The sequence below is a fragment of the Labrus bergylta genome, chromosome 8 (genome assembly GCF_963930695.1).
Source record: "Labrus bergylta chromosome 8, fLabBer1.1, whole genome shotgun sequence".
Taxonomy (NCBI): domain Eukaryota; kingdom Metazoa; phylum Chordata; class Actinopteri; order Labriformes; family Labridae; genus Labrus; species Labrus bergylta.
Genome location: NC_089202.1, coordinates 8,465,375 through 8,486,035, shown reverse-complemented (window position 1 = coordinate 8,486,035; position 20,661 = coordinate 8,465,375). Strand labels below are relative to the sequence as shown.

The 20,661-nt window shown below is 41.4% G+C and overlaps 1 protein-coding gene across 1 annotated transcript; it reads left to right on the top strand.

Annotated features, from left to right (window-relative positions):
* The first annotated feature begins 276 nt into the window (after positions 1 to 276).
* On the top strand, positions 277 to 19,879 carry LOC109995307 (LIM domain-containing protein 1). Its single transcript, XM_020648952.3, has 8 exons — positions 277 to 1,989; positions 6,819 to 6,920; positions 12,232 to 12,299; positions 13,574 to 13,636; positions 14,426 to 14,556; positions 15,485 to 15,536; positions 17,533 to 17,601; positions 18,445 to 19,879. Exons 1-8 carry the CDS (start codon positions 819 to 821, stop codon positions 18,577 to 18,579), a joined length of 1,791 nt encoding a protein of 596 aa, XP_020504608.1. The 5' UTR covers positions 277 to 818; the 3' UTR covers positions 18,580 to 19,879.
* The last annotated feature ends 782 nt before the right edge of the window (positions 19,880 to 20,661 follow it).

Below are 20,661 nucleotides of genomic sequence, written 5' to 3'. Positions count from 1 at the left end.
ATTCAATAATAAAGAACAAATAGGCAAAATGTTCTGCTGACTCAGAGAGAAGGCTGAGTCAACCGGCTGATGATATTTTTAAAAGTGACAGGATGTGAAGGCCAGTTCTGAGCGGAACCAGGGGGCGAATATCTGCCCCCAGGTTCCGCTATTTTAAGAAAAGACTTGGCGAATTGTGAACGTCCGCTGACGTTAGAGCACGATAAATGATACTAGTGTAACTTTTAGCTGGACTTGACGTGTGGCTCAATGGGAGTACTGCACCTTTAAAAACAATCTGTTCCCTGTTTGCAGACACACATGACGACCGTCCGGTGGCCACGTTACGGCTCCGTGCTTTAATGGTTATCCTTCACCATTTCACTTTTGCATTTCCAACTCCGTTTCAGACACTTCAGCTTCTTTGAAAGGAGTTTCTCTTTTCCCGGCAGACGTGCGGATGATTTAAGTTTTGAATGAAGTTTCCCCGCTGGGGCTGTAAGCGGGAGGAGGGGGCAGTGTGCGGGGTCGTCCAGGCTATCGGATCTGAGATCTGCTCACTTTTCTGAGCAGACGGACGGCTGGGCGGACCGGCTCTATCACACAGGAGGACGCAGACTTTTCCAAACTTTTCAACTTCTTTTCACCGGACGGGAAAAGTTTTGGAGTTAAAACAAAGTTTCGCTCCGGGACTGGACCTCTCTACTTCAACTTCAAACAAAAATAAAAAAGCACTCTGGAAATATAGCTCTCACAGACCCGTTCTGCTTTACCATTTAAATACGAGGACTTGTAACTTTTTTCTGTATTGAAGCAGGGCGGACAAAGTATCTTCAAAAATGGATAAATATGAGGATTTGGGACTGGAGGCGAGTAAGTTCATCGAGGACTTAAACATGTATGAAGCATCCAGAGATGGTTTATTTCGCACCAGGAGGGACGCAGGAAACAACCCAGACTTTGAGGAGACACGGAAAGTGTTTGCTTCTAAAATGACAAAAATACACATGCAGAAGCACCAAGAGGAGATGGCAAAAAACACCCAGGCTATTAAAATGAACGGGGGCCACAACAGCAACTATTATACCAAAGACAGACCTCCTCTCAGCAGTCACAGACAGCCGGGGGAAGCTGCAGCGAAGCCCCCGATACTCTCTGGCCCTGTGCCAGGGACCACGGCTGGGACTCAGTACGCACAGTTTGACGGTCAGAAACACTTCACAGGCATTCAGTCTGAACTTCAAGCCAGCAGGGCGTTTGGCTACGGAAACAATTACGATAATAAGGAGCGCTTAGAGCCACATTCATACCAGAACAACAGTCCTACTCCGAGCAGCCCTGGAAGCCCTTCTCATCACCTTTCTCCAACTTTGTCTGGGAGCAGCGTTTTAGCTCAGCAGCAGCCCCAACGACTGCCTGCACCCACCTCCACCAACAGCCTGCCACTTCAGCAGAATCAGGCTGCCACTCAGCCTCCAAGCAGGAGTCCATACTCCTCTGCTGGTCCAGCCAGAGGGTGGTCTGAAGAGACCTCTGGCTCTGCTAAACCAGACCTCATCCCTGCCCTGCCTCTGAGCGCCTTCACTGGAGGAGCTGACTTCAACAGGCAGCATGAGCCCTCCACACAGTCTGCTCCGTACCACACACCGACTCCCCAAGCTGCCAGAACCTCCACCAGCCAAAATGGCCCCGTTTCAAATCCCTTGCTCCTGCCTGTTACTTCTGAAACACCTCAACCAAAGGCGCATGTGACATCTCCTGCCTTGATCCCTGGAAATGTCTCCAAAAGCTGTAGCAAAGTTCAAGGTCAGAACCAAGTGCCCAGCTTTGGACAGGCCACCAGTGCTACAGCTGAAATCCTGTGCCCCCTTAAGCCTATCCAATTATCTTCCCAGTCTCTCCTTTCGCAGCCCCCGGAACAAGGGCCTTCAGCAGCTGAAATCAAACTAGAAGCACTCACCAAGCGACTGGAGAAGGAGATGGATACCCAACCAAAGGCAGACTATTTTGGTAAGAAAGTTTAGACTAGCCAGCACCAACAAAAGGTTTGTTAAGCCACTGGTGCTATCTGTAAAACCTATTGACCAGCAGAATGCCCACATCAGTCAGATAATAAATCCTCTTTTTGATTTCATTATACACATGTTAACATCATCACACTTAGTCTGCTTTGGTGTTCCCCTTCCACACAGGCACACACTTCTTGTTGCTTGTGTGACTTAGATAAGAGCCTCAAACTGTTGGTCTTGTGTCTTTTTGAAGGCATTCTTGATGTCCGTCAAATAACTGAATTTATTATTCAGACACTGTAGGAGGCCGCCGTCTTTCTGCTGTGGAATGCAGACGGAATAATATTCTAATTTGTTCAAGTCTTTTCTTAAATGACTCATTGTCTACCCCACTTGGCAGCTGAACTCTTCAGCAGTAAAAGATGGGGTGAGGCCAGAGAAAAAGAATTGTTTCCTCTTATCTCATCCTGGAGACTTAATGAATAACTAGAAAGAGCTTGACCACTTCTGCCCGGTCAGATCTCTGATATGCGATTGTTTTAAAGCTCCCATGTTGAGCTTGTGAACCTTAAGTGGCAATTGTTGCTCTCCATATGACGTCACTCATTCAGCAGACGTGTGTTTGCGAATTTCTCAAGATTTTTTTTTTTTGTGACCAGGCCTTACAGGCTTGTGCATGTGATGAGTGAATGTACACAGGATGAGTGATGCTGAAAAAACAACATCTGGGAATGTTAGTTCTGTCATTTGGGCAGGCACATAAGAGGCAAGCAACCGTGGCAGTGATTTCATTTTTGATTTAGTCAAAGTAGTGTCGTCTTGGTGACCATCGCAATAGTTGAGTTATCCTGACAAGGCCTTCCTATGGTTACAGGCTGAGTAACAGAGGTAGGCAGGGATGTTGAAGAATGTCCACAATCAGCAGAATTCACTGGTTTCCCTTCTCCATATCACTGCCCGCAGCACTTCAGCTGCAATATCTGGACAGTTGGAGAGTGATCAGGAAATTGATGCTTTATTGAAAAAAAAAAGAAATGCTTCGCTGCATTAGCTTAGAAACTGTTATCACAAACGCAGAAGAAAGTAAGGAGATGAGATGTATTGAAAGTTGTGTTAGTTGTGTTTTTGTTAGTTGTATTCTCAGACAGGTCATTCAAAAAGGCATTGAGAGATAGAGTGTGAGATGGATGTTAAAAACCACTAAGCACCCACACACACATACAACCCACCCTTGCCTACCCAACCTAAGGAATTTCCTGTTGGAATGTCACGATGGTAATTCACAGCCCCCTAATGTGCTTGTGTTGGAGTGTAAGGGAAGATGTTCTGGTATATGTCATGGTCACGATATGGCTCATAAATAGCACAGTTATGTGAATGTTATGAGTGTGTGGCAGAGCACGGTCAGTGTGCAATCAGAAGAAGTGTAAGTTCAAGTTTATGTCCTTTTTTTTTTTTTACACACACACATTCCCTTTCCCACAGAGCCCACACACATTGCTACTGTATGGAGTTTCCCCACTAGACCGTGGCTCATCCTCTGAGTCATGCTTTCATGCCAGGCAAAAAAAACTTGTGTGGACTTGGACTAGTTTTTCAAAAGACATACGTTTCATCATCAAACACCTTCATAGTTGAAAAGGAAAATGTATGCAGACTTCATATTTGTAGATGGGTGTTTGTAAGATTCTCAGGCTAAAGCTCATGTTTCTATGAGTCAGGGCTGAATATAATGCACTTCAATCCAACTGTACACAGAGTGCAGATTGGCAAAACTGCAGCTGGAGGATCTGGGAAAATGAGTCCCGTGCCAAACTACTACACCAGGGGACTCTGAGGAATGTCTGAAGGAAGAGAGAGAGGAATTTTACTAATGAGGTCTTAGGATATAGGGGTGGGGGGGGAGTCCCAGATAAGTTTGAGGTGCCCGTGGTGCAGCTGAATGGAAGAGTTGACAAACAGAGAGATTTAGGGACAAGTTCTAGATGCTTCTTTGTCCTTGGCCACTGGAGTTAGAGGGGATGTGAGATTTATAGACAAGGTTAACCCAAAGGGAGGAAGAAGTGAGAAATCACAGTGTTCCACCTCCCCTCTTTTTGACTTTTACACAAACTATCACACACATTGAGTGGAGTGTTTAGTGTCGTGTAAAGACGGAGGATTAATTTATCCCATCTGGCTGTAGAGTGGAAAGCTTCATTTTCACTTTTCCCAGGGATTCTTGGCTTCTGCTCCGGCAATCTGTGTGTGTGTTTGTGTGTGTGTGTGTGTTGTCTCTATATAGGACCTGTGGTATTTGAATGAGTTCATTATGCTATGTCACTTCTGGGTGTGGTATTAATGCCCCTATTGATAGAAGTTTAGAAAACGAAGCCATATGAAACACAACATTTTATTGTACAAAACGCTGATTTTCCGACTTTCAGTTACTTCAAGTCAAATGTGGAATGGGTTATACAACTAAGTCTGATTTTTAACAAGCCGTTTATCTTTCATTGCAGTCTTGAACAACATAAATGTGGATACTGGTGTTCTATCATAATGATTACATCAAAAAAGTAGTTGCCAAGTGAGCTGAGGGGTCAAAACAGTTTAATTATTTAGCTAAAACAAACAGAAAACTGTTGCAAATGGTAAACTTCAAGTAATGGATGAAGTGGTAAAATAGCTAGGTAACTGGTTTGAACACTTAACTAACAACCAAAATGCAAACAGATAAAAATACAGTCAGCTTAGAGTCAAGTATAAACAAGTATTGTAAAGCAAAATGGACATGTTTCAGATATTCAGTGAAAATAAATGGCTGAACAGTGTCAAATAGTAAAAGATAAAACAAGTTACATAGTTAACCATAATAGGTTACCATTTAAGCTTTTTTGACAGTGAAAGAAGTGTTCATCAAACCTTTGCTTTAGGAGACACAATGCAACATTGAAATATATTTAAAGTCAAGGTTGTATCATGTTGCGTCATGTGTATTAATAGATGAACCTGAACCTTGTGACTAACTGAAGTAGGGATAACACTCAGTCGCTGCTACAATGTGCGGCAGTGGCATGTCAGGCAGGCAGCAGCAATCTACTGGGAGTTTTGACAGCTGGGAAAGGTGAGGGAGAGCAGGAGGGTTAAGGTTTGGCTGCATGTTTTGATTCCCCTCCCCCCCCTACTTCAAGCAAGGGTTCGGTCCCCTGAATAATCACACTGTTTTGGAACATGGGACTCGGGCCAAAAGCAGATTTGTAGTGGCGAGAAAGGTAACTCTAAAAGAGGGGTCCACAATTGAAAAAGGTAAAGCAGAAAATAGACATGATTACATTTTTGCTTTCATGGGGGAGAACACATCCTATGTATAAAACATGAAAGAAAAATTCCCTTGCTCAGTGTCAGCTCTCTGTTTTTTGTGAAGTATTTATCTTTGCTGTATGTTAATTGAATTGGTTATGGTCAACGTTTACCCAAAAGCAGTAAATGCCATTTAATAGGTTGTCACATATTTGTTTGTTGGGCGCATGGCGTGTTTTCATGTAAACAAACCAGCTTACATAAGAGCTACATTCTTCTGTTTTCTAATTATATTCCTCCTTTATCTCTAAATCTTTTCTCCAGCTGTTGGGACCCCTGACGATGTGCCCTCAGTAATGGAATTAGGAGACACACTAGCTGAAGTATATATAGCCCCGTCATATATTGTGTTAGTGAGAGTCTGTGAAAGAAGTGAAACATTTGTTAAACACAACAGAGTGTTTTTTGGAGGAGGTGGCCTCGTGATGTGTGTTGGATACAGTGGAAACAGACGTTTCTTTGTCAGTGTTCGAAGAGGTCAGTGGGCTGGGCTGGGCTGGGGTGGGCTCTATTTCTCTGTCTTATGGGATTATTTCTCTAAAAATATACAGACGCAAATATCCTCACGCACAAGCACACGTATCCTAACTCTAAAGGAGAAGCTTGGGGTACGGCTTTCATCTTCTCTGTTAGCTTTACTTTACCTTAATCCTTCGTGATTGGATGCTTGTATCATGCCGTAACTGATTGATTTAGCAGCTAGCTGACTGCCCATTAGGATCAGCAGTGATAGGGGATGTCACTTGTCACTGCCTATATGTTACTTGTCATATTTCGTCCCGTCATACAGAGCATGCTCAGAGGAGGGGAGACGGAGACTGGCAGGATCAAAGATAATATTTTCACAACACAAGGTCTTTTGGAAAGTAGTGTTGCATCCTTAGAAGCTCTACATCATGGAAATGTGTTATGTGTTGATCACATGGACAACCCGTGTTGTTCATGAGCTGTCCAAAGTAGAAAGAGCGATTATGTAACATCAGCCTGCCCGCTCTAATGTGAAGGGCAGAGCTGTTATTCTTCACTCAGCTCGCAGGAAAGGAAACCTGCTCTCTTCAGTTTTTTCTTTTTGTTGGCGTTTTCATTTTTCATATTTTTCAAATAAAGTTTGCTTGGATGATGGTTGGACTGATAAAAAGAAAACTCCGGTGTCTTGATATTAAACCACATGGACTGTGTGGACTGTGGTGATTTTTATCAAAGGCTAAATGAACAGACTTCTTAGTCTCTGAGCCAAGTCAAATAAGCAAATAGAGATATATTTCCTCTTCGATGATCCAGCACGATAACTAGCTTCCTGACCTTTACGAGGGATATATTTCCTCTGCTTCCATTGTTTGTGTCTGGTTTAATCTGGATCATAGCTCTCACAACTCTTAAATCCCCTTTATCTTAATTCGGCAGTGTCTACATTTTTTGATTGAGTGACTTCATTGTGTGTTTTTCTGTGACTTCTCACTCTGTCATGTGCTGTACATGTGGTTCCAGGAGTCTGTGTGAAGTGCAACAAGTCGGTGTATGGAGCCAGCCAGGCCTGCCAGGCTATGGGTAGCCTCTACCATGACTCTTGCTTCACCTGCAGCGCATGTAGTAAGTACAACCAAATAAACTGCACCACGCCTTTCCCAAAACTTCAACTCCCATCTGAACACTTTCACCTTCTCTCCTTCGTCGCTTCACTTTTAAAGCTCATCATGTCACCTCCAGACTAATTGGTTCCGGAGACCCGTTTCACTTGCATTAAAAGTGGTACCTTTCTCTTCAGTCTTTCACTGGCCCGAGCAAAAACACACAATTATTTAGGGATTGCTGTCGTATACGGCAAGTGTTTGGTTTCTGGGTGTGCCAGTCACTCCTACAGCCCACACAAAGACACACAGAGCAAGACTTTTTATAGAGCTGGTTCATCTACCAGTCCAAAAATTGAATCTAGGTATACACTTGTGGGGTACTGTGCAGACCTTGAGAGTAAAATGTGTTAACTTCTTTTAAGCCAAACTTTAATCTTTAGAGAGGCTGGGATTGTAGGCATCAACGAGTACAATGTGGCAGTTATACACAAGCACGAGTTGTAGCACCTTGTACTGGTTAGCTGCAAGGCTCCTTTGTATACAAGTGCTGCACTACAGAAACAAAAACAAAGACATTCAAGTTCTTTGTTTTGTCCTTTGGGTTTTTATAACCTGAGGCAGATTTAGTTTAAACTTTTAAGACAGCAAAAGCTCCATGACCTCGTTGTGTTGGAACATCCACCCTTTAAGTCCAGTGAGATGTTTAAGTAAAAGATGATGTCAAAGGAAGTTTCTGAGCGGGATCTGCTGATGTGTTCCGTCAATGTGATCTAAATAATCAAGGAGCTTGTTTTTTCGGCTCTCTTCATTCAGCAGCTGCCCCTTGCCTTGTTTTGCTTATAATTTGTCAGTATAGACAGTGTACCTGACCAGTGAAGTCGAGGTTCACCAGCCTGGCTGCATTCTTCAATCTATGTGTGGCCTGAAGTGTGACCTGGCTCTCAACCAATTAAATTCTCTGTTCCAATTATCTGACGCCTGGTATGTGGAGTATTTGTGACCTCTACTCGGGGCTATTGTTCTGCTGCACCTTTGACCTTGCCGGTTGCACCTTTAAATGTATTATCAACATCTCAGTGTTTTCTTTTACCCTCCTCTCGTGTGTTTATACATGTGTTGTAGCACACAGAGATGAAGAAGAGGATATTGTGGCTCAGAGTGAGGCTGATGTCTGAAGTGTGTGTGTGTGTGTGTGTGTGTGTGTGTGTGTGTGTGTGTGTGTGTGTGTGTGTGTGTGTGTGTGTGTGTGTGTGTGTGTGTGTGTGTGTGTGTGTGTGTGTGTGTGTGTGTGTGTGTGTGTGTGTGTGTGTGTGTGTGTGTGTGTGTGTGTGTGTGTGTGTGTGTGTGTGTGTGTGTAGGGGGGTGCAGAGAAGAGTTTACACACTACATACCTCTCATAGCCTGCTCTATGTGAGGGCATGAAGGTTGTGCTCGCTGTGAGTGGCCCCAGGGAAAAGCATCTCAGTTGGGGAGGAATGCAGGCATAGGGGCCCCTCTGTAGGTCCGGCTCCAGGAGGACACTGGGGGCTGTTATGTCAGCTGGACGCAACAAGATGGAAGTACAGTGCGAGACAGGGCGAGCATTCAGAGGGAGCACTACACCTTCACATGCAGCCAGCGTTCAGGGGGCTACACATGCATTTATATACATGCATCTATGCCATTGAACACAGGATGCAGTCAAACATACATTGCCTTAAAATGACATATGGTTCCTCATCGCAGAATCTTTATGTATTGACAACTGTCACGCTTCCATAAGTCTTTGTGACTGTGAACTTCCTCCGATGCCCTCAGTCCATCCGCTATCCCCAAGATGACTGAGAGACAGGAGGACATTCCTGGAGGCTGAGAGTCAGAGGATTCAGTTCTTTGCTGCAGGGGAGGGCTTTCCTCTAGGCTAACATTGCATGTTTACAAACATTTAAAAGTCAAAACCTTTTACAGTTTTTTATCAGGGTAATTGGTTTCACAGTAGCCAACTCAATATTAACTGGAAACCTCTTTAAAAGTTGGAAGATAAATACATCGATTTCCTCTTTGGTTATTAGATTCTCCTCTATTTTTCATGTTTATATTTATGTAAAATGAAATGAATGTTCCCTCCTGCTGCTCACGTTTATGGTCCCTCTGTTGGGCAGAATGTATGATACCTTTGAGTGAGTTTGGAAGGAACAGGGACACATATTGAACGCTTTGGTAATTATAATATCTGTTTCCTCACTGAGTGTGACCACTAAAACAAACAATTTGCCTAAAGTCACACCTCCCATTGCCACTGATTACTTGTGTTGATTTAAGAGTCTTTTCAAATAAACCAGCACCCCACAAGGTTTATATACTGAACAGTATACCACTATAGTATTAGGATGATTGAGTCATCACGAGAGAAAAGAAGCTGTTGTGGAGTGATGCCACCAGCTCAGTTCGTGTAGCTAGGTTTCCCAGCAGCTTCCCAGCAGGTTGCAGTACTCAATGAACAGGGGCAAACTTTCAGCAGCACTGTATTGCATTCATTGGGTCTGCAGACAGGTCAGCTGACAGTCAGCAGGGTTTGGACAAAATAAACAATATAATTGGTCCAAAATCAAATGGTATGTTAACACATGGTGGGTGATTGTTAGGAGCTTGACCAAATGAGACTCAGAAATTTACAGGAATCAGACTTTTTGTAAATGCAGTGCAATTTTTATACATCTTTGGCGGGGCAGGCACTTTTTTTTTTTTTTAGGTGAGAACGAATCCCAGACTAAAAAGGTTTTTAATATGAAAACGGTCTTAATAAGATGCTGACATGTCTTACTACTGTAATTTACTCAATGTAAGAAATTGGGTTGAGGCTCCATGAAGAAGTCATGTCCTCCTCATTGTGAAATTCTTCTTTTCTGAATGGAGTGCAATCAGGTAATTCATAGGATGTTTAATTAGAAAGTGGTGTTGTGTTTTGCTCTGTCCCTCAGGTGTTTAACATTGTTATGAAATCGCAAAGGTAACAGTTCTTCCTGGTGCTTTTCGAACTGTAGGCCCTGACTCCTGACTTTAATTAAGCTCTTATCTCTCTGCAAAGCTCAGAGCATTCCTTCTATGACTAGCTGGGGGGAAAAAAGACGGAAACGTGAAGAGGAGGAATGGCCCATATCTCACTTTCATCCCCGTCATTCCTCTCTTCATCCTTTGGAGACACAATTCCAACTCTGTCTGTCAGTAATTACTGACACACCTCGGCCTGATGGGATGGACATGCCTCCTTTTAAGTTAGTTATTGTGCAGGCTATTCTGGCTGCATGAACATTTTATCCTATTAAAGTAAGATAATGTCATTTTAGATAACTTGTTCCCGAGAATTTCTCATGACATTGATGTAAAAACATGAATCATAAGGGTTTCAATTGAATTTACTTTGAAAGAGAGAGGAAATGTGCAGAGGAGAGAGTGGGTGTGGACGTGCAACGGTTGGATCCGAAACCCACCGCCGCTGTGAAGAGGACTATAGCCTCTGTACGTAGGGCGTGCGATGGAATCTCTAGGCCATCCAGTGCCCCAATATATTTCTTCTTCTTTTTTTTTTTAAAGTGGGAAAAAAATACAAGTATTGGTTGCCTGATGCATGTTTACCCTATCTTTAAGATGATGATTGATTATTGGATGGATATCTAAACCCTCTAATATGTAATTCCAGGAACTAAGAGCGATAATGTAGCTTTCTTTGAACATTCCAAATGAAATAGCCTCTTTCTGTCCCTTGTATGGCTAGAAATGTTGTTTTCATGTATTTTTTTAGATTGATTGAAGTGGTGGGGATGTGAACTATTGCCTTTACAAATAGAGTTGAAAGTAGCAGAGCAGCATTGCCCACAATAACAATAATATCCCGATGTAGCTATTCTGTGAGAATTGATATAATCAAAACAATCAAATAATTAAACGTCAAGATATCTGATGAAATGAAGAATACAAAATGCACCTTAAAAAAAGTCACTTACAGGATTAATGTTTGTATTCTCTGTCATTTGGGTTCGGTTTCACGTCTTATCATGCTTTATCCTTTAACTTCTTCTCACGCTGTCCAAAATGATCCCCTTCTTTTCTTCTTCTATTATCCTGCTGACAGTTACCCCTAACTCTAATCCTAGCTTGACACTTTGAGATGAATACCAGGAAAATTTGTTTTTAAGGGGTGATTTTGTTTTTCCTAATTAAAAGATCAACATTTGACACCAGTGAATTGATAACTGTATCTTACAAGTCAGGATCCCTGTGTATTGTTGTAGTATCCATATTTTGTACCAACCCTATATATATATATATATATATATACACACACACACACACACACACACACACACACACACACACACACACACACAGGTAGTTATAATATATTTATATTTTTTCCAATGCTGGCTAGATGTTGCCAAGTTGTCTATGTTCTCTTCTACATCTGCATTTCTGCCCCATCTTGAAATTGAAACTGTGCAATTCCTTGTGGCTAAATGACCGTGCGAGACTATCTGGATAAAGTAATCAGGTAAACAGAGTGTGAGAGGCATCGGGGGGGAGATAAAGAAAGCTCCTGTTCACTGAGGTTAACCCCTCCCTCACCTTCTCTCTTAGAAAATGTGAGGAATGTCCCCACTTCCTGTGGGACTGGGACAGGAATAGCAATGTGAAGTGAGCAGAGAGAGGTTTTTGCTTGTTGTTAGTGTTCATGCTTGCGTGAGCGTGTGTGTGTGTGTGTGTGTGTGTGTGCTGCTAAAAGACACCAGATCCAGACCATAGAACAGTTAAAGCACACAGACAGACAGGAAGCAGACACAGCATGTGGAAAGACCGTTTAAAGGAACAAAGGAAAACAATAGCAGGTCGTTGGAGGTCTTGGCGTGATGTTGCCATAAAATCCAGCCGAGTGTTTAATCTGTTGCACCTGTCTATTCAAATGATTTGGTCAGCATTTTCCCCACACTGGTTTGATCCAGATGTGTTGCGTGTCCTATTGCAGCCTGATCTTTGTCTCTGCTATATTATATTAAGAAACCATCACACCATAGATCCATTTCTTTGATTGATCTGCCTGGGATTCAGCAGGATATAATGAATATTGCAAGAGGGTCCATTACCTTCAAATGGGTATAATTAATCACTACGGTCTTTATGCGTTAGTGCTGTAACTAGTTTCTGGCTTTACAAGATTTTCCACAATTTAAACACCCAATCATTGACCTACCTTTTCTCTCCTTCACTTTCATCCACTTATTGTGAATCAATAACTATATGTAAAAAAAAAAACGTCTCCCGAGTGATGATTCAAATGAATGTTTCTGTTTCTGTAGGTCGAAGGCTGAGAGGGAAAGCATTCTACTATGTGGGAGGGAAGGTTTTCTGTGAAGAGGACTTTCTGGTAAGCAGTCAATACTGAATCAATGTATCGAATGTTAACTGATGTGTGACCTTGTGGCCCAGTTTGGAGCATCAAATGCTGCTAATTCATATCCGTTTTCTCCCTTGGGTGGGACTGGAAGAAGGTCAGTAACTGGAGAAACTGCTTTGCTGTGATTTACAGGGTGGAGGGCAGCAGGGCCATTCACTTTTAACAATCAATCAATCAATCAATCATCTATGTTTGTAAAGCGCCAATTCATAACAAATGTAATCTCAAGACACTTTTCAAAGAGCAGGCAAAATTAATCTTTCTTATATTTATTTACAAAGAGCCAACATTAATCCATCATGAGCACTAAGCAACATTTAGCAAAGTTACATTGAAAGGAAAAAAACTGCCTTTAAGAGGAAGAAACCACGAGCAGAACCATGTTGACCAGCTGTCTGCTGAAACTGTGTAGGGCTTGGAAAGTGGTATAGAAGGATAAAGACAAACAGAGCAACAACAAACGCAACAATCAATAGGATGGATTTTTTAGCTACAATGTCAGTAATAATGGTAAAAGTATGTGTAGCATTACAGCTAAGAATGATAATAGACTGATCAACCCTTAGTATGCTTCATTCTTGGTTGTGGCTTTAACAAAATGTGTTCATATTTTCTGTTTTTGTTATTCCTAACTCATCTTTGTATCAATTCATCCATCTCTCTGTGTGCATATTTACCCCCCCAGAACCACTGTCTGTATAAACCTGAGCTAAATGCCTCTCCACAAAGCTCTTAGTTGCTCAATTGAAATTCATACTGAAATGTATTTGCTGCAGCTCTCCTCTCTCTCTATGCGCTGCTAATTGTCTGCTCTTCTGCCAGGCCTGAAAGTGCGGCTTCTCCTCAGCGACACTGTTCCTACATAATAACACATAATAATGCTGAGCTGACAGATTTAAATATTGCATCAGTTCAATGCCAATCTCCATCACACTCACTTTACAGACGAATGTAATCAGTAGTCCACACACCTAACTCCCTAATGGTGCTGACTGTTGGGATTTTTCTAAATAACAGACTGTTAAGAGGCTGCTTTCAGAGAAGGAAAGCAGTGATTTCTGGCTGTTTTAAGGAGGGGGTTTTAGTATAACTACGTATTCTAAACACTGAGGCTACTTTGAAATATGACATGGAGACACTGTGGACTTTCTCAGGGCTCAGTCCGAATCATAAAGTCGGAGAACTCAGTCATCTGTTAAATAACCAAATTCCAATGACATCACTTTTGTCTGTGTCTGTTAAAGTACTCCGGTTTCCAGCAGTCTGCAGACAAGTGCAACGCATGTGGACATCTGATCATGGACATGGTGAGTGTGTGTTGCTCCTCTGAAGTTGTGTGTTCTTTATGGGGGTTTTGTGTGTGTGTGTGTGTGTGTGTGTGTGTGTGTGTGTGTGTGCGCGTGTGTGTGTGTGTGTGTGTGTGTGTGTGTGTGTGTGTCGGTCTGAGGTGATCTCAGCAGAACATAAGAGTTACTTCACCCCAAAATGAGCTCTTTGTGGGCACATCTGGATAAAGACTCATGAGGAAGCATTGAATCTCCTTATGCATCCCTCTCTCACACACATACACACACACACACACACACACACACACACACACACACACACACACACACACACACACACACTCATACAAAGCATATGACCAAGACAGGAAGTGTTTCAGCATACAAAAGACCTTTTGTTAAGTCTACATACCTTCCTATCTTAACAGGCTGCAGTTACAGATTCTATAGAAACCTGTTACACTCTGTTTAAGTGGCCTCATCTTGAATTTGTCAAGAGAAGATCTAGTATGTTAAGTAAATCCCAGCATTTTCTTTAAGCTTAATTTGATTGATGGTATTTTTTGTTATATATCATGCTGAGTACTCCAAGGGTTTATTCTTAGCTTTGTCCTATTCTTAGCTGCTGTTAAGACTCAGTATACCCTCAGGGATCATGAAATATGAATCTAATCTAAAGGCAAGCAAAGATTTTTTAAGAGCAGTGACTGTTTCACATTATTGGATACAGATAGATAGGAAGTTTGAAATAGCAGAAGCAGAATGGAGTATTGATGTCATGATTTTCTTCACCCACCACTCTCTTTATAGATCCTGCAGGCCCTCGGGAAGTCGTACCACCCCGGCTGTTTCCGCTGTGTCATCTGTAATGAGAGCCTTGACGGAGTGCCCTTCACAGTGGACACTGAAAATAAGATCTACTGTCTTAAAGACTACCACAGGTGAGCATCACATGCTGCTCAGTGTCTCAAAGAGACAGAAGCACATGAGCTGGGTTTATCTGTTTTGAATTTGTTAAGCATGACAAGGGGAAAAAATTGTCCAGGTTTTATATTCCCCAGTGCCCCTAACTTCCCCTCGTATATGGTTTAGAAGGGTCGCCTGAGTTTCCCTCTGCCACGTGTGATGGACACATGAGAAGTGTAGTCAGGGAGTAGGGGAGAGAGGAGGAGGTGGAGGGGGAAAGATCCCCTTCCAGTACGAGGTGTGAAGAGCTGCGTGCGGCCATGCCAACTCTCAGCCAAAGTGAACAGTAACCTGCCCTTCCAGGACAGCCCTTAATGTCTGAGTGAACAATTAAACACACGTGTGCCAGAAAAAAAGGTTAAAAACCATGGCACCTGTTGTACCTCAAGAGTTCCAGCCTTTCTTCTGCCTGCTGGTGTACAGCTTGTTCAGCAAAGCCATGCACATGGCCAATGGCTGTCTGGGAGCTTTCACGTGTTTTCCACACTGATTAAATCAGACAAACCTCGTTGTGTTTGCAGTAAGTTTTTTTTTTTTTTCTTTAACCACAGTCATGACCATCCACACTGAGTGCCCCTTTGTTTTTCCCTCCAACCTCCAGGTGCAATCCATGTGTGTGGAAATAAAGAATTCTTCTTGTTTTTCTAATTTTTTGGGGGTGGATTTTTTTAGGAATCATGTGAGTGAGGGGAAGCCAGCACATCTGCAAACCTGGCATCTCATAGACAAATCAGAGCGTAGTGAAAGTCAGGAGGGAGAGAGGAGGAGGGACTGCAGGTTTAAAAGTCATGAGATGAACATCAAGAATAAACTGCAACCTTTGTAGTCTTTGAAAATAGTGAATTTGATCTCAGGTTGCTTATTACATAAAGTCCTGTTTCTTCATGTGTCTCACTACTACAGGGTCCTGGCCCCTAAATGTGCAGCCTGTAACCAGCCCATCCTGCCTTCAGAGGTAAGCTAACAATCACAAGATATTTTAACATGTTGATGTTTGGATAAAACTGTGGTCATTCAATCAATTCATTAGTATTTATCCAGCACAAAATCATCAAATAAATCTCGAGCTGGTCTAGGAGTGTACCATGTGTAACATTATATAAGAAGACCCAGCAGTAATCCATCATAAGAGAGCACCTGGCAGCAGTGGCACAAAAATCTTTCTTTTGACAGGCAGAAACCTCGAGCAGAACCAGACCCGTAGTGGACGGCCGTCTGCCACGACTGGCTAGGCAGAGGAAGAGAGACAGAATTAGAGAGGGAGATAGAGTGGACAGACAGTAACAAAAGTTAATAGAGACTTATAGTAACAATGCCTATAATAGTACCATGCTAATAGTTATTTGAGGCAGAACCCTCATTTATAAAGCCCTGAGGTACAGACAGCAACAGAACAGATTCAAATAAAGCTATCAAGGAAAGCTAGAGGGGCAGCTATAAGAGAAAACATTAATCAAGCAGAAATACTCATAATAGAAAGAGGTGAAAGGGCAAGAGTTTGTATAATAAAAATAGGAATATAACTAATAATACCTGATGTGATAGTAGTTTAATTTTAGTCATATTGTCAACCTGTATGTACGTATATATATATATATATATATATATGTGTGGTATAATTAGTTTGATAACATGCCTGGCAGTGCAGTTCTCATGTCATGTTAAAGCATGACTAATTGTTGTTTTCTTTCATTATGACTTGAACATATCACGTCTTTAATAGTGAGCTGATCGTAGAGAGATGACAGGAACTCATTTGAGAGAGGAGGATGGCATGAGACAGAAAGGGCTTGAGCCTGACTTGAACCACAGACGTCCTGCCAGCACAGCCTCAAACGCTCCACTTCTCAGTCTGTATGTGACTGTGATTACTAGAATATTGAGTTACATACCAGTATCGACTATAAATACACCGGATGGTTGCTGTTGACAAAGACATGAATGTTTGGTAGACCATTGTCAGGTTTATAAAGTTCTCTGCATAATGCCAATGAAATGAACCCTGCTTGTGTATAACAATATTATCTGGAATTCATGGTTTATTTTTTTAACCTTACTCTGGATAATAATGTAACCCCTGTGAGTCAACAATGACTATTATTAGAGGCATATATGGTATCATTGTGGATCAGCTTTATGCCTTCATCATACCTCCAAGTTCCTCACTTTTACCTTTTGACCTTTAACCCCCAGGAGCTCAGCCTGTTATACATCTTCATCATCTTATGTTCACTCCGCAATGACCCAAACAAAGATCTTAGCTGTGCAAGTAGAAGATAATATAATACAGCAAATATGTCCCTCTAGGCTACAGGTGATGCCGGATACCTCTGGTCTGTGATTAGATATGTTGACAGGGAGGAGCAGATGGATAGTGTGGTGAAGAACAGGTCACACAAGAGACAGGACACGTTGGCAAAAACAAAGAAATGTCCAAAATTAGAGCTGACTCTCCTGGAATGTCCCCTGCCCTCCCCTTTTAGTAAGCGGTGCGCTTGGTATTTAGAGGAGAGGTAGTGTGTGTTAGTATGTGTGTGGATTTGAGTAGGGGGGCTCAGTCAGTCTTTTGCGTTTATGTAAGCTGCTGTATGAATGCCCTGGGGAGTTTCCTGTCATCCCGCTATAGAAGGGTTATAAAAGAAAAGCTCTTTTTCTGTCTCGGTGGACAAATAGCACACAATACAAACATACTGGCTGATATGAAGGATCTTGTACAGATTTATAAATGATTTCCTGTAAACGTTTCTCCTTCCTTTTGTATCCCAGAATGATAAGCAAAACAGACTCTGTTGAGAGGAACCTGAGAATGACTTCCTGTTTTTCACAGTCATACTATGCCTAAAGGGTTTATTGTCAACATCTGAAGCTCTAAGGTTGTAATGCAGAGGAGTAGTTCAGAAGTACAGAAAATTCATGCTAATAATAATCACAACATGAATAATCTTCCTCAGGGGTCTGATGAAACCATACGAGTTGTATCCATGGACAAAGACTATCATGTGGAATGCTATCACTGTGAGGTGGGTTAAACAAATCACACTTCTACCTTACCCAACTGAAAATAAAGCTTTGAATTGAGATCTGAATGTTTTGTGGCTCCAAGCCAGAGACACTCTGAATGGCTCATTAAGAGAAATCATTATGTGAAGATCCCAGATCTTAATTACAGTCTGGATGGTAATTACAAACTGCTTATGAGATCGGGTATGCAACATCTCATCATCCATATCTATCCCATCATTTTACTCAAGTTCTTCTGCTTTTTTTTCCCCCCTCCATACATTGATTGACAGTTCTTTTACGCCATGAAAATAAAAATCAGTGGGCTGTGAGGAGCAGCTCTCTGTTAAAGGACTGTTAAACTGTTTTGTGGCTGGTGTGTTTTTTAATTTATCTTTCAGGCAGTTCAATAAGAGCATCTTTATATCCGATTTGTCTCTGTAAACAGATTTCTTGTCTGAAAACAAAAACCAAAAGGGTGATGAAGGAATCATTTATGGATCTAATTGCTCTTTTCGGCATAGATATACATAGATTTTGATTTAACATGGAGGTCACAATTACATTAGTCTGACCAGATGCATTGTTTGAGTGTTTTAGAAGACGTACTAATTCTCAACACATGTCCACAGGAGGCTTTTAACAGATACAATAACAAGCTAAAAAAAAGACTCATTTAAATTTTTATGTTAATGCAAATGTGAGCCTGTTCTTATTGTTTCTTTTTACACACCTGGGGTAATTATGGTCATCCATTTTTTCAGTGGTTGGAATGGAAATAAGGCTAATTCAGGCCATAACTCAGACTGGTTATCCTCCTTACTTGAATCATACCTGTCTTTATAAGCCTCTGTGTTTTTCAGGAGTGTAAGATGGAGCTGAACGACGAGGAGGGTCACCGCTGCTACCCTCTAAATGGTCACCTCTTCTGCCACTCCTGCCATCTGAAGAACATAGAGCCTGGCTGCTCCTCTTCCACATCATCCTCCTCCTTCTGATCCCTGCTGTGTGTGGAGGGAGGGAGACACCTGGTGGATTTGTGGAGGAACTTCAATAGAGTGATTGACAGCAGGGGCAGACATTTTTACAATTCTTGTTGTAGAGGATTGGTTAATATGATAGATCAGATGTTGCCGTGCTTTTGTGTTTATTTTTACATTAATGTTAATGAAGTTTTCCATTATGCCTAGGTTTTCAATTAAGTTTTGTTATATACCAAAGCCCTTCTTTGAAAACATTGATTATTATGGCTGCAGACTTTGCAATAGTGTTGCCATGTCATTCTTTTCAAATGTCAAAAACACTTTAATTCATTTAGCAAATATTGTATAGTCAACTCATTGAACATACAGGGTACCTCCAACCTTATGTTCACATTTCTGCTTTGGAATTACAGTTCAAATTGATCCATAAAAGATCCGTCCAAAGCTTCTGATAGGGATTATAAATCCACTTCGGAAAGTGACACAAATCCCAGCTGCCTAATGTGTTTTTTGATTTGCAAGAGGAAAATAAAGGTCATATCACAGAATACAATAAGAAACATGAAATATACCACAAAATGTTCTGGATGCTGATGCTTATTGTGCATCCACATGAAATGATAAAAAGTTAGTGTATACTGTATTTTCCTGTGGGAAATATACACAAAAAATGGTTACAGATATTTTAATCATGAAGGTTGCTTTAACCATCCCTTAAAATCCCCTTTTTCCATGTATCATTTGAAAATTCCTGTATGCAATAAAATATAAAATACTTTTGCACAACCATTCCATTAAAAACAATGAACAGTGCCTTAATCCTGAAGGTTAACATGCTTTTGTGCTCTTAGGGCACAACATTTAAAACGTATCTTATGCAACATTGGAGAGCTGTAATTCAATCAACAGCCATTATTCTTCACATGCAGTTTGTTGTTGGCACTAAGAGTTAGACCTGAGAGCTCTCTATGCATCTATGAAGGGATTCATATTAGGCCTGTGGTTCTATGTATATTGTTACATTTACAAAGATTGTTTATTTTTTAAAAAGTAGATATATTATAGACCTGTACTCGTTCTTTTTTTCCAACTGAGCAAACAGTACTCATGTATGTGCAGTGTTAATTACACTTTTGATTGCTGACTTTGATATCTATATGTTATTCATGTGTTGGATTAGCCTAGTACTAAAGTTGCTTGTGTCAGCTGAGGTCAATTTTCATAGCTGACCCAAAGGTTAAGATGAAGAGCAGACATGCATTTGTGTCATATGATTAATGTAAAGTCAATATTTAATAAATTCATTTCAATTGGCTGAACTTTCATTTTGTTTTTCCTTTTTCCCCCCTTCCCCAAAAAATGTATTAAGAAAATTATAAAACATCTTGCTTTCAGTGTGGAACATGGTCCATAGCAATTGGTGTAGGCCTACTGGTTGTAGTTTCCATTGTCATGCTGTATTAGCCTACAGTCATAACGCACAGCCATATTTCCAGAGCAGCACTACAAGCACCCTTAGCTTTGTTGTCCTCTGCATTACCCTGTAGAGTGTGAAGGCTTGCTTTTTTAACATAAAATAAAAAATAACTCAATTTGCAGTCGTTTTGAAACTCTCAAAGGATGGTCTTTTTTGTCTGCTCACTAATATATGTGAAGATTGAATATCTGTTCAGATGTAGGCCTCCGTATGGTTTGTAGGTCCAAGCCCTGCCTCTGGAAGAACGGAAAAAAGGGGGAAATAAGCAACCCCATGAGAAAGTTTACCATACGTACCATGGTAAACTGTTAGACAGAACCCCATAGGCCCATTAATTACATGGTTTTCTGTTCAAATGGGTAATTGAGCATAACAGGAGTCGAACCATTAATCTTGTGGTTTTTTTAATGATATCGAAAATAAAACACTCGTTTTTTTGTTATCTTATCTTTCAGTGCTTCCTTGCTAAAGCCGTCGGTTGTCTGAGAGATGTTGGAGATGACAGTAACGCGATCAGCTGTCGTAGGATTTATTTGCGAGACCGAAAAGAAAGGGGAGGCTGTGGTTCAGCTCAACAAACATAGAACAAGCTAGACCAAAGTAGGAAGATAATTACTTTT